This window comes from Lepus europaeus, chromosome 2 (genome assembly GCF_033115175.1).
Source record: "Lepus europaeus isolate LE1 chromosome 2, mLepTim1.pri, whole genome shotgun sequence".
NCBI classification, from domain to species: domain Eukaryota; kingdom Metazoa; phylum Chordata; class Mammalia; order Lagomorpha; family Leporidae; genus Lepus; species Lepus europaeus.
Genome location: NC_084828.1, coordinates 139,111,553 through 139,125,058, shown reverse-complemented (window position 1 = coordinate 139,125,058; position 13,506 = coordinate 139,111,553). Strand labels below are relative to the sequence as shown.

Sequence of the window (13,506 nt, the reverse complement as noted above, 5' to 3'; positions counted from 1 at the left end):
CTTGATTCTATAATACTTAGAAGCAAAAACATTAGCAACTATTCTTGAAAAATAAAAGTTTAAAAGAAACATTTCCTAAAATAGTACAGAATCCCAGAAGTCATTTAATATGAACTCCCTCATCTTGAGTTACTAAGGAAACTGAAGTTCAGTCAAAATGAATGACTTTTTTTTTTTTTTTTTTTTTTTGACAGAGTGGATAGTGAGAAAGACAGAGAGAAAGGTCTTCCTTTTTGCCGTTGGTTCACCCTCCAATGGCCGCTGCGGACGGCGCATCTCGCTGATCCGAAGCCAGGAGCCAGGTGCTTCTCCTGGTCTCCCTTGCGGGTGCAGGGCCCAAGCACATGTTCATCCATGTCTTCGGCTGCTGGAGGGGGGGAGGGATCTGGCCCCCCCATCCACCTCTGTTCAATGCTTCCTTTTGCTCACTCAGCTGCCAAAAGAGGGTTGGTTCTTCCCCTTTGGAACAACTATTTTGGTGCCCTTTAAATGTCTGGTGTTTTCACCCAAAAGAACCTTTTCCCTTTTTCTAAACTTTGCTTGTAGCAGCGAAGACCAAAGTCTGTTCATCCGTAACGTTCTTCCTACCGTCTCTAGACGGGGATGGTGGGCCCCTCCTCCCAGCCCTTTGCTGGCCCTCACTGGCTGCCCCCTGCTCATCCCCCACACGCCTAACTGCATCTTAAGCAGCTCTGTGTGAATGACGGGAGTCCTTTCGCAGTTCTTCCACCACCGCGTGAAAATAGATTTGTAAAAGGCAGTGGCGGCCGGCGCTGTGGCTTAACAGGCTACTCCTCCACCTTGCGGTACTGGCACACCGGGTTCTAGTCCCAGTCGGGGCGCCGGATTCTATCCCGGTTGCCCCTCTTCCAGGCCAGCTCTCTGCTGTGACCAGGGAGTGCAGTGGAGGATGGCCCAAGTCCTTGGGCCCTGCACCCGCATGGGAGACCAGGAGAAGCACCTGGCTCCTGGCTTCGGATCAGTGAGATGTGCCGGCCGCAGCGGCCATTGGAGGGTGAACCAACGGCAAAGGAAGACCTTTCTTTCTCTCTCACTATCCACTCTGCCTGTAAAAAAAAAAAAAAAAAAAAAAAAAAGGCAGTGGCAATGGCAGGATGCACCTGCTGTGGCCTGATCCGGGCAACGGGATTAACAGGGTAGGAATGGCAGGCTCACTTCTCATTTCAAGTCCATCTCAGAGATGGCCAGGTATCAGGCTGGCCAGTCCTACCCTCAACTAGGAGACAGTACTGAGCTCAAGTCAGGTGCTGCTTCCAGTGACGGCGAAGGCACTGGGTTTGGACTTAGGGCCGTGAGGAGACACGCACTGCGGGCAAGTCACTAAATCCACCGAGCTTCACTGTCAATTACAGAATGAAGGCCTTGGGACTAGATTCTATGCTGACGCAGCGAGAACTGTAGTCTACCGACTCGACAAGCTTCATCCGGCCCCTGAAGTTCTCGCAGCGCCAACTCTAGCGAAGTGCAAATGGCTACACATACAACTTCATGTGTAATGACAGTATTCTTATTAAAAGGGTTTATTCTTTTTACAGTGTGCCTCTTTATACAGAACTAAGTTTAATGGTTGTTATGTAATCACTTAAAAATATTTTATTAAGCATTGATTTAAAAAATGCAAGAGAAGAATAACACCTTGGAGCAGATGCTTGAAAGAAACACAAGTATCACTATATAAATATTGCACTTATAAAATCTCTTTTCCGTATCTTCACACAACTCAGTCCTAAAATATCCTCTGACAAAAACATAAATAAACTGCTCCCAGGCTGCCCGTGCTTGCAACCTTCAGATCCCCGTGAGCACGCGGAGGTGGCAGGCGTCTGGTCCTCTCGGGGCAGGCGCACGACTTCCAGCTGCGGGACTGGAAGTCTCGGACCCCCTTCAGGTGAAGAGTGAGTGAGTCCCATAGTGCTCGAAATGCAATGTGTGCAGCCGTTTGTTCTTCTGAAGGAAGCCAGATCTTCCAGAAGCAGTGACAGGATGCGGATTGCGTTGACGCGCTTCGCCGTTAGCATTGCTTGTTCTTTAAGGCATTCAGGAGCTTCTGATTCTTGGTCTTGAACATCATGATGAAGCTGTTTGGCATGAGTTTGCCTCGCCCGTCTTCACCCACTTGGCCCATGATAATGTAATTCATACCTAAAGAAAGAGCACAGAAAAATCAACCTTTTTCTCTGTGTGATGTTTGAACCGCTTAGGCTATAACTTACCTCTGGTTACATTTTCTCTTCTGTAAATAATTATGTATGTATTCTATCCAGGCTAAAATCTGGTTTAAATCTCTCTTCAGCAAAAAACTAATTTCGACTCATATCATCTTGCCAACAGCAGGAAACTGACCCGCGGGGTCCGATCAGGCACCTCTCCCTGTGCAGTGGCACAGGGCTGGCGGGGTTACTGGGTGCACCGTGGAGGCGGCACTGTTAGCATGAAAGGCTCTCCTCCTTCCCAGGCCTCCAGGGCGCCAGGACGGCCAACCTCAGCTGGCTTCTCCCAGTCCCACAACGTGGCCCCATTTCCCTGGTATTTGGCAACTAACCATCCACTCTCTTCTGCTGTTGTCTGGAACTTTATCAACATCAAGCATTTACACTGTGTAAGTTTCTTGGGGGCAGGGACACACATGCACATCTTATATTCATAGAGTTCCTTGCTGAACACAGCACTGCTGTCTACTAAAAAACCACTGATACTGGTGACACTACTTCTCTAATATGTACACACTGCTGTGTCTGGCTAAGTCAGGCCTGGCCTGCAGCCTGCGCTGAAGGGTCTTGGGTCCAACTCTGAAGATTTGCATAGCTTCAGAAAAATGCTGTGACAGTGGCACATACTACTGCCACCTTTACTGTGCTCAGCCCGCGTACCACAGGACACTCTCTCTCGTACAACCCTTCCTGCGAGGGTACCCTGGGAGGCCACGGGGACGTGGCAGACTGAGCAGCATGGCCTCACAGAGTCCCCGTGTGCCCTCTGCTCTTCCTAGCCCTTCTGGGAAGAACGTGTCGCTTCTCCAGAGCCCGTCAGAGGGCTGACGTCAGGCTGCTGGCCTCCCGACTTCTCAGGAAGAGCTGAATTCACAGGAAAGCTCTCTTGGAGTGGAGATTTCTGTATTTCTCTCTGGGTGTATAGAGGTAAGAAAGGCTTGTGACAAGCCTGGGGAAAGGAATGAGCTGAGATGGGGCCAGGAGATCACGGTGTATCACCCAGTGGGATGCCAGGGGTCATTACCATTCCAGAGAGAACTCTGTGTGGCCGCAGTTGTGGAGAGATGTCCACGTGTGCCTCACGCAGGGAAGGCTGCAGTGGAGCATGGGTCACAGGCCCATCCATCTAAGTGTGACCCCCACACTGACAGCAAGTTCAAACCTCGCTGCTTTATTGTTCAGTCATGTGCCTCTGGCTCTGCTGTAACTTTCCTTTTTTTTTTTTTTTTTTAAGATTTATTTATTTGAAAGTTAGAGTTACACAGAGAGAGGAGAGGCAGAGAGAGAGAGAGGTCTTCCATCCGATGGTTCACTCCCCAACTGGTGACCACAGCCGGAGCTGTGCCCATCCGAAGCCAGGAGCCAGGAGCTTCCTCTGGGTCTGCCACATGGGCGCAGGGGCCCAAGGACCTGGGCCATCCTCCATTGCCTTCCCAGGCCACAGCAGAGAGCTGGATCGGAAGAGGAGCAGCTGGGACCAGAACCAGCGCCCACACGGGATGCCAGTGCTTCAGGCCAGGGCGTTAACCCACTGTGCCACAGCACTGGCCCCTGTAACTTTCCTTTTTTATAACTCCTCTCAGTAAACTCATTTCTACCTAGGAATTCAATGGCCCCATGCAAGTCTTTCACTCCAGCCCGGTAGACCTCTCTCCTCGGAGCTTCAGCTCTGCACTGCCTGTCGTGTGCTGGCTATTTTTCTCCAGAATCTCTATGCCCTGAACGGCTCGGTCAGCTCTGTTCTCTCCTGGCTCACCGTCGTGGACCCGTCTTCATTTCCTCTACCTCTTCTGTGGCTACAAAACGTGGGGTTAGCACCCATTTCTGCCTTACTCCAAAGGCATTCCTTCTCCACAAGCAGTGCTCAGTAGGTCGGCCCCTGATTTCCCTTCTCTAGCCCAGATCTGTCTCGCTAGAGAGGCCCTCTCCACCCCTCCTCCGTTCTTTACCCCAGAAGACAGACTAAAGCTCTCCTCCCTACTCACCCCTGCGGAGGAGCGGGCACTGCTTGCAGACCGCAGTGACCCGGGCGCTCATGTTCTTGCCGGCCTGCTGAATGGCCAGGCTGCCCTCTTTGTAGATGTTGATGATCGAGATCGTGGCGTGCAGGCTCCCGCCTCGAGTGACAGTTGTGATGACCGTGCCAGCTAATACTGCAGAAGACGACATTGTGGAAATACCGTGACCGTGAAGGTAAACGCAAGCAAATGAAGTCACAGTCTAGAAGGCCTCCTACATGAAGCTCTGTTATTTTTATTTATTGGCGAGGCAGAGAGGGAAAGAGAGCAAAACTGAGTTCCCAGCTGCTGGTTCAATCCCCAGATGCCTGCAACAGCCAGGCCAGGGCCAGGCCAAAGCCAAGGGCTGGGAACTCAGTCCAGGCTCCCACGTGCTGGAAGGGATCTGACCACTTGAGTCATCACCCGTGCCTCTCAGCGTCTGCAGCAAGAAGTCGGAGTCAGGAGCAGGAGCTGGGAGACGAACCCAGGCACTCCGATACGGATGTGGGCCTTAACTGCTAGTCCCAATGCCTGCCACTGAAACGTGGGCAAAAACAAAAGCAAAAACAAATAGAGCCCTTGAACTTGATTCTGTACATTTGTTACCAAATCTCAGGTTGGGGAAAAAAGGGTCATAAAGTTATAATACTCAGTCTGGTGTTGCTAACTAGGAGAGAAACAAATACCTCCCACTTTGCATCTGTCACTGAGGACTGTTTAAAATATTGTATCCAACAAGCAGATCAATCACTAAATAAGAGGCTGATAAGCCCCTACCTATGCTCACTCCATAACACTTTGAATCTTTAGCGGCAATACTTTGCTAAAAGGTTCCATGATGGGAGAATCACTATGATCTCAATTTTAAAAAAAATTTTTTAAACCTTTTATTTATTTGAGAAGCTAACAGAGTTCCTTTCCACTATTTCACTCCCCAAATGTCCACATGGCTGGGACTGGCCCAGGGTTAGAGCCCAGGGCTGGGAGAGCAGTCCAGGTCTCCCACCGCGGAGGTCAAGAAGCCGAACCATCACTGCCGCCTCCCAGGATCTGCACCGGCAGGAAGCTGGAATTAGGAACTCTTCCCACGCCTCACTGTGACTCGAGGTGATGACTGTCCTCTGTCAGTCATCGGGGGGGAGGGAGGGGCCTCCTACAGAAGGCGACACTGGATGTGACAGCAATGACTTGCCACCGACACTCTCGCACTTCCTTTTTATGCCAGGCATCTCAATTTCCACATGCAAACTCCGGTAAGGTTTAGGGCCCCAGATCGGTCAGCGTGTTCACTTGGCTGCAGACGGTTAGCATGTGAAGGCGCTGAGAAAGCAAGCGAGGGTTCTCTGGGGAGGCCCCTTGTTTGGGGTAACCTACTCAGGTTCTACCAACTTCCTGTTCCTGATAAGACTTTTCTTTAAGTGCTCCTTTTAAGGTGCTTTAAAAAAAATTACCAACATAATGAACTTTAGAATAGTGTGCTCTTAAGTAGTTTCCCCAGATGGTACAATTTTGTAGTTGGGAAGACTTTGAAATTCCAAGTTGCTCAACAGCATCTCAGGTTCATGAGTTTCCAATGAACTTTGCATGTCCAAGCTCCGCCTCAGCTCCTTGGAAGGGCATTACAGTGGGCGTACCTGAACTTCTGCAAGAGACCAGCTTCTTATTGGGAGCCTGGGCGGGTTTTGAATGGACTTGAGCTGAATTTAAGATGCGAGAAAAACTATTCAGTGCATGAAAAAACCATGCAGGTTTTTTCAGAAAGAGTTGGCCGGAATACAGGGGATAACAGTAACATACACTGAAGAGCCAAATTATTCAATTTAAGTGAAAAACACATGTTTTTCTGAATTGTACCTGTTTTTCTCACTTTTGAAATCTCACAGTCCAACCAGTACAGGGCAGCACACTCTGGTGGAAAAGAAACCGTTTCCCTGGGGACATGAGCACCGTGCTGACCCTCCCCCACTAACTTCCCAGGCATTCCTTGGAGCTGAAGCACCAGGTCTGGAGTTTCTGGTTGAGGAGAAAAGGCAGGATTTTCTCTCTTACCGAAGTTACTTGAGCAATAATTGCTCTCCAGAGTCCCCGACCGCCTGCACTTCTGCTGACACAGGGCCACGGTGGGTTTTACACCTTAAAGAAGACAGACACACAGTTCAAGAAAATGAATTCAAGGATAACTGATGTCTATGTGTGACGATATCCACTTGGGACGACCACCGATTTCCCTGAGCCACCCGTCTCCCATCGCAACGAGAGCATCAGAAACCCCACGAACGCAGGTCTTCACACTACCCGCTCCTGCTCTCGCTTCCTCAGGCAACCCAGTACCCAGCAGTGAGTTTTAAACCCGAGATCAGAGATAATCCAAATTTAGCCCTGTTCTCTTCTTCCTTTATATAAAACTAACACTAGTGTCAAAAATAGACGCACACTCTCCATGTGCCCTGCTTAGGAAGTCCCAGGACGACAAATCTGAAGACAGGGTCACTCCTGGCGACGCAGGGGCTTCTCGGCGCGTCTGAAATGTGCCATTCCCAGTGGGGAGTGGAACAGGTGTTCAGGGTTACATCTCTAATTAGACGCAGGCTTTCACTCAACATTTATTTTGAGCCTGGCATTGGCTGTCAGGATCTTAAGAACTGAGAAGTGGACAAAGTTAAAACTAAATAAACACAGTGCCCCTCAGCAGGTGGTGCTGTGCCCCCGGGTGACACTATCCAGAGACGGTTCGGTTGTCCCATCCACCGGCATCCAGAGGGTACATGCCAGGGGCGCTGTAAAGAGCCTGCAGCGACAGGACCGCCCCACAACAAGGAATGACCTGGCTCAACATTTAACGCCAACGCTGAGAAACAAATGAACAAAATGACGATATCTGGGCTCCATTTTTTTATTGTTTCGAAAATGTTTGGTAATTATTCACTTCTGTGTGGTATTATGCTAGGGAGAACAAAACAACTATAAGAGAATTTGCCTTTTGGGTAAATTTCTGCAATTATAATATTGTCCTTATATACTGGTCCACTCCTCTGTGAGTTGATTGACTGATTGAAGACAGACACACAGAGCTCCCAGCTGCTGGTCACCGCATGGTTGGGGCTGGGCCTGGCTGAGGGCACGAACTTACTCAATTCCGTGCTTCCTAATGGGCGGCAGGGATCCAGGTATCCGAGCCGTCACCTCCCAGTGTGTGCAGGAACAAGAAGGCAGAGTCTGGAGTGGACACGGGACTGGAATCCAGGCACACGGATGAGGATGCAGGGTCCAATCCACGGCTTACCCCCACGCCAAATCCCCGTCCTTATGGACTCTTGATTTGCACCCCTACTTCACTTGCACATTAAAGTCCACCTAACAGCTTAAATAGTGGAGAGCGAGCGCGCGCCAGGGGTGCACTCAGCCGATCTTTAGGAGACCTACATCACTGTTCCCGAGGTGGGGGCCTCCCTTGGGCACTGAATCCCCCTTAAGTTAACTCAGCAGCACCTTTTAATGTGGACCACGATACCAGCCCCTGCACCTCAGCACGTCTGTGCAGAAGCTGCAGAAGCCGCGACCCCTGCTCTCCGGCCCGTAGGCTGTCAGCTCTGCGGCCTGGCCCTCCTCCTCTGTCCCCTCCAACTGCACTCACACACTTGGCCCTGCTTCTCAGCCTCCCTCTGCACGTGTTCCTGCCACCCCACCGAGGACGATGCCTGGGCCCTGTGGCTCAATCTCCCGGGAACGGTTCTCGGGCCCTTCTCTGCCATTGCGTCCTTGTGCTCAACTTGTTCATGGTCAGCCTCTCAGTTTAGATGTCCTGGGAGCCGGCATAGCTGCTGCTTCCAGTTTAGTTCATTTTTTCATGACTACTTTTTTCTTCTCTGTCTTTGGACAGTCAGCACACTGCCCCCTCCTGTTGCCCCAGTCCGTCAACCCTGGCCTGAATTTGTTTCCTTTGATATTTTACTTCCTTTGATACTTCTAACACCCGCTGTTTCAACCATTTCTTGACAGTATCATTTTTTCCCAAAGAAACCTCTTATTTAAGGAATACAAGTTTCATGCATTTCATGAGTACAACTTTAGGAACACAGTGATTCTTCCCACCCACACTGCTACCCCTCTGCCTCTCCCCTCTCCCATTACCATTCTCCACTAAGATCCCCTGCCTTTCCCTCCCTTCCCTCCCCTCCCTTCCCTCCTCTTTCTTTCTTTCTCTCTCTCTCTCTCTCTCTCTCTCTCTCTTTCTTTCTTTCTTTCTTTGCCAGTCAGAGTTACACAGTGAGAGAGAGAGAGACAGAGAGACAGAGAAAGGTCTTCTTTCCACTGGTTTACCCTCCAAATGGCCGCTACGGCCGGCGTGCTGCGCCAACCCGAAGCTAGGAGCCAGGTGCTTCCTCCTGGTCTCCCATGCAGGTGCAGGGCCCAAGGACCTGGGCCATCCTCCACTGCACTCCTGGGCCACAGCAGAGAGCTGGACTGGAAGAGGGGCAACCGGGACAGAATCCAGCGCCCCAACCGGGACTAGAACCCAGGGTGCTGGCACCGCAGGAGGAAAATTAGCCTAGTGAGCCGCAGCGCCGACCATGATCCATTTTCAATTAACTTTATACCCAGACGACCGACTCTATACTAAGAGTTCAACAATTTGCAAACAAGCAAACCAAAAAACACTATTCCTCAACAGTCGAGACAAGGGCTGTTCAAAGTCACTGCATCTCGAAGTTAATTTCACCTTTTTTTTTTTTTTTTTTTTTTAGAAACTCAGCTGTAAAGAAGCACCAAAGAATGATACACCTTTTGCAAACACTTAGACATAACTATAACTTATGAGACATAAGACTATCTTCCACTTAATACATTAAAATAAAGTAAATCCTTGAGAACAAGTTTTAGCATTAATTAACGAAGCACCTAGGAAAACAAGGCATGGAGTTGGACACTTAGGCATAACTAAAACTTATGAGGCATAAGAATATCCTCTACTTAACACACTAAAATGAAATAAATCTTTGAGAAGTTTTACAGTTAACTCTCATAATACAACTCATGGAGGACACAGGTTCTACATGGGGAGTTAGTGCACGGTGACTCCTGTTGTTGATTTAACAACAGTCTCACATTTGACGTCAGAGAGCACCTGAGGCTCTTGACAGGAGCTGCCTAGGCTACTGGGCCTTTTGAATCCACAAACTCCATCAGTATTTAGATAACACCATAAGCAAAGTGGAAGTTCTCTCCTCCCTTCAGAGAGAAGTACTTCCTTCTCTTATGGCCCCTTCTTTCCACTGGGCTCTCACCCACCAAGGTCCTTCATGTGGTCTTTTTTTTTTTTTTTGACAGGTAGAGTTAGAGAGAGGGAGAGAGACAGAGAGAAAGGTCTTTCTTTGCCGTTGGTTCACCCTCCAATGGCCACCGCGGCTGGCGCACCGCGCTGATCCGAAGCCAGGAGCCAGGTGCTTCTCCTGGTCTCCCATGAGGCTACAGGGCCCAAGCACTTGGGCCATCCTCCACTGCACTCCCTGGCCACAGCAGAGAGCTGGCGTGGAAGAGGGGCAACCAGGACAGAATCCAGAGCCCCGACCGGGACTAGAACCCGGTGTGCCAGCGCCGCAGGTGGAGGATTAGCCTAGTGAGCCGCAGCGCCGGCCATGTGGTCTTGAGAGTACCTTAAACTCCCTTTCCCCTCTGTAATTCAACCTTGCGTGAATTCTATGGGAGAATCCATGTTTCTGTGCCTGCACTCAGACCTCCTCAGTGCGAAAGGCAGTCTGGGAACCAAGTTACTCTCCCATTTCCACAGCCATTCGTCACATTCGCGCTCATTCCCCTAACCGCAGTGCGGCCACTGCCTTGACTCTCAGCAGGTGGCCTCTCCAATTCTCTAGGGAGAGCAGAAGCTGCGGCAGAAAACCAGAGAGCCGCAGACCTCCCGGTCACCTACACAGGGCCCATTCCTCTTCCCCTCCTCTCCCGGGAGAGGTCATCGCCCCTCCGGCTAAGGTCATTTCTCCCGTGAGCTCTCGGGAGCCAGACCGCCCACCTTTGAAGAAATTTCCCTTCTCACTTTATCCCTTCTATCTGCCTTTATGCCCTAACCACTTCCCATCTTCATTCCCAAGTTCAAGTGTAAAAGCCCCCCCCCCCCCTTCTTTAGGGACAAATTTGAGGAAAGAGTTACTGGAACTTTCTACCTCAATTTCTTTGCCTGGTACCACAGACTCCTCAACCCACTCTGCCTGCACGATGCCATCACACAAGCTCTCGGGACGGTCTCAGTAGCCTCCCTGTCACAAGGCCAAATGCGGACATCTTAGTCCTGTTACTTCACGTCTCCCAGCACCCGACTCACCGACCCCTTCCGTCTGAGAACGCTCTTCCACGGCACGTGCTCCTCCCGACAACCCTTTCACAGTCTCTGCCAGGACATTCTACTCCTTGGAAATCTGGAGCCTCTAGGGGCCAGTGTTGTGGTGCAGCGAGTTGCAATGCTGTCACCCCGTATCAGAACACTGGTTTGAGTCCCGGCTGCTCCACTTCCATCCAGCTCCCCGCTAATGTGCCTGGGAAGGCAGTGGATGATGGCTCGAGCACACACAAGGGAGACCTAGATGGAGTTCCTAGCTCCTGGCTTTTGCCTGGCCCGGGCCCGGCTGTTATGGCCATTTGAGGAGTGAAGCAAGCAGGTGGATTATTTTTCTCTGTGTGTCTGTTACTCTGCCTTTCAAGTAAATAAATAAATTTTTTAAGTGGAAGCTCTAGAGATTTAATTCTAGCTCCTTTCCTCCTTTTGCTCCTAATGTGTCTGTTCCTAGTCATTCTTTTTTTTTTTCCTAAAGATTTTATTTATTTATTTATTTGAGAGGTAGAGTTACAGACAGTGAGAGGGAGAGACAGAGAGAAACATCTCCCATCTGCTGGTTCACTCCCCAAATGGCCTCAATGGCTGGGGCTGCACTGATTCAAAGCCAGGTGCCTCTTCCTGGCCACCCACACGGGTGCAGGGGTCCAAGGACTTGGGCCACCTCCTACTGCTATCCCAGGCCATAGCAGAGAGCTGGATCGGAAAAGCAGCAGCCAGGACTAGAACTGGCGCCCATACGGGATGCCAGTGCTGCAGGCGGAGGATTAACCTACTGTGCCACGGTGCCAGCCCCCTCATTCTTGAACATGGTTTCAACCATCTGTATGTTGGTGACTTTTAAATTTAAATCTCTTGCCATCTCCACTTGAAATGACTTAAATTAAGATAAGTATCTAAGTATCCCTAGATGCTCAAAGGCGTCTCTACATTGGCCAGCTCAGCTGTAGACTATGAATTTAATGGAAGACGACGTGGTCTGCTATGTGTTTGGGGGGGGGGGGGCTGGGAGGGTTAGAGCGGGAGGTGACAAGGATGAGGACCCTAGGAGCGTGGCTACTGATGCTGTGGAAGAGCTTGGGAGAACAAGTGGAGCAGCAGCCCTGAGGCAGAAAACTGATTAAAGAAAGCTGAGTTCCCTATGCCTGCATTTAAAGGCTTAGCAGTTGCAAAATGTCTAGAAGACAATTAAAAATCTACCTTTGTAATTTCAGAGAAAGGTCAGGATGGAGATAAAAGCTGGGGAACCACTAGCAGCGTGGGTGTGACCAGGTAAGTCAATGGGCCAGTGCACTCAGATGAGGCAGTACACCTTCTGGCCACAAGGTGGCCCACTTGTAAGGTGCGCTGAAAAACCAGACCCGAAGGCTCCCAGTTGTATTCAGAACAGCTCTGTCCAGGTTGTGTGCATAAGATATGGGCAATAAGGCGGGCCTATTTCAGCCAATTTAAAATTTGAACCGCAGATCTTTCCTTCTCACCTTTCCCCCTCCTCCCTGGACCTGCAGTTCTAGATCTGAGGCCTGAAATCCCAGCAGATGGAGCAGACAGGATGCAGACAGCAGGACACCTGGACCCCTCCTGCCTCTCTATCTCTAAGGCCCTGCCCCAGACCAGCTTCCCACCCAACTTCTGAATGACAGTGAATGCTTCTGAGTTACTTCCATTTGAGAATATTTTCATGGCATTTTGCTAAGAAGTACAAAAAGTACAAACACGGGCAGTTGTAAAACCTGGCGAGCATCAAGGCCCTAGAACTTTAACTTGAACTACCACAATGCTGTGTAATGAAAAGAAAGCCACAGCTTCATAAGCATCAGAAAAGGTGGTTTAGGCTTATAATGATCCGTGCCTATAGCAGGCTTTCTAGTAATTCTTTTTTTCTTCCAAAGATTTTTTAATGTATTTGAAAGAGTTACAGAGAGGGAGAGAGAAACAAAGAGAATCTTCCATCCACTGGTTCACTCCCCAGATGGCTGCAATGGCCAGAGCTGGGCTATGCTGAAGTCAGAAGTCAAGCGCTTCATTTGGGTTTCCCCACATGGGTGCAGGGGCCTACCTACTTGGGTCATCTTCCACTGCTTTCCCAGGTGCATTAGCAGGGAGCTGGATTGGAAATGGAGCAGCCAGGAGACAACCTGTACCCATATGCGATGCTGGCATTGCAGGCAATGGCTTTATCTGTCATGTCACAATGCCAGCCCCAGTAATTCTTTTTAAAAATATTTATTTGAAAGAGAGAGATCAATCTTCTATCCTCTAGTTCACTAACAAAGTGGCTCTAATATCTGGGGGTTGGCCAAGGTGAAGCCAGGAGCTTGGAACTCCACCAGAGCCTCCCATGTGAGTGGCAGGGGCCTAAGCACTTGGGCCATTTCCTCTGCTTTAGCCTTAGAAGGGGTAGCCAGGGCTCGGACCAGCACTCTAATATGGAATGCCAGCATTGTAAGCGACAGAGTAATTTTTAAGTGTCATAATTAAAAACTATTAGCTGACAAGCATTCTTATATACTGTATGTTTCTTTCATTAATGGAGTCATTCCTCCCTAAGTTAGCACCCTACTTCACTTATTTAATATTTTAAATAGGAGTATCTCCCTCCTATTTAATTTGTTCTGCTTCAAAAGAATTCCTGCATCCTAAAGTGTTCACACAAACTTCCAAACAGAAAAACTCACCTGCTGTCGCTGTCACAGGAACTGTGGTGGTAACAGGTGGCACTGTGGTTGTCGGCAGTTTTTTTGGCCTGAATTTGTAGTGTCCAATAAATCCATCTGCAGTTAAGCTTAAATCTGATAAAAACTGAATAAGAAGTTCATTTCTCTCTGATACAATTGGCCTAAAAGACAAAAAAGACTTTCTTAAAAAGAAGAAAATACATAAAGTTCGATACCTCCCTGAAAATGTAAAATTTCTAGCTCTCCACTTT

The 13,506-nt window shown here is 49.4% G+C and overlaps 1 protein-coding gene across 1 annotated transcript in view; it reads right to left on the bottom strand.

Annotated features, from left to right (window-relative positions):
• Positions 1–1,532: 1,532 nt before the first annotated feature.
• Positions 1,533–13,506, bottom strand: part of PCOLCE2 (procollagen C-endopeptidase enhancer 2) — an 83,046-nt gene continuing 71,072 nt past the window's right edge. The window contains exons 6-9 of the mRNA XM_062178731.1: positions 13,256–13,416; positions 6,281–6,364; positions 4,217–4,384; positions 1,533–2,163 (exon numbers count right to left, since the gene is read on the bottom strand). Of these exons, the coding sequence (XP_062034715.1) occupies positions 2,033–2,163; positions 4,217–4,384; positions 6,281–6,364; positions 13,256–13,416 (544 nt within the window). The 3' untranslated portion in view covers positions 1,533–2,032. The remainder of the gene's footprint in view (positions 2,164–4,216; positions 4,385–6,280; positions 6,365–13,255; positions 13,417–13,506) is intronic.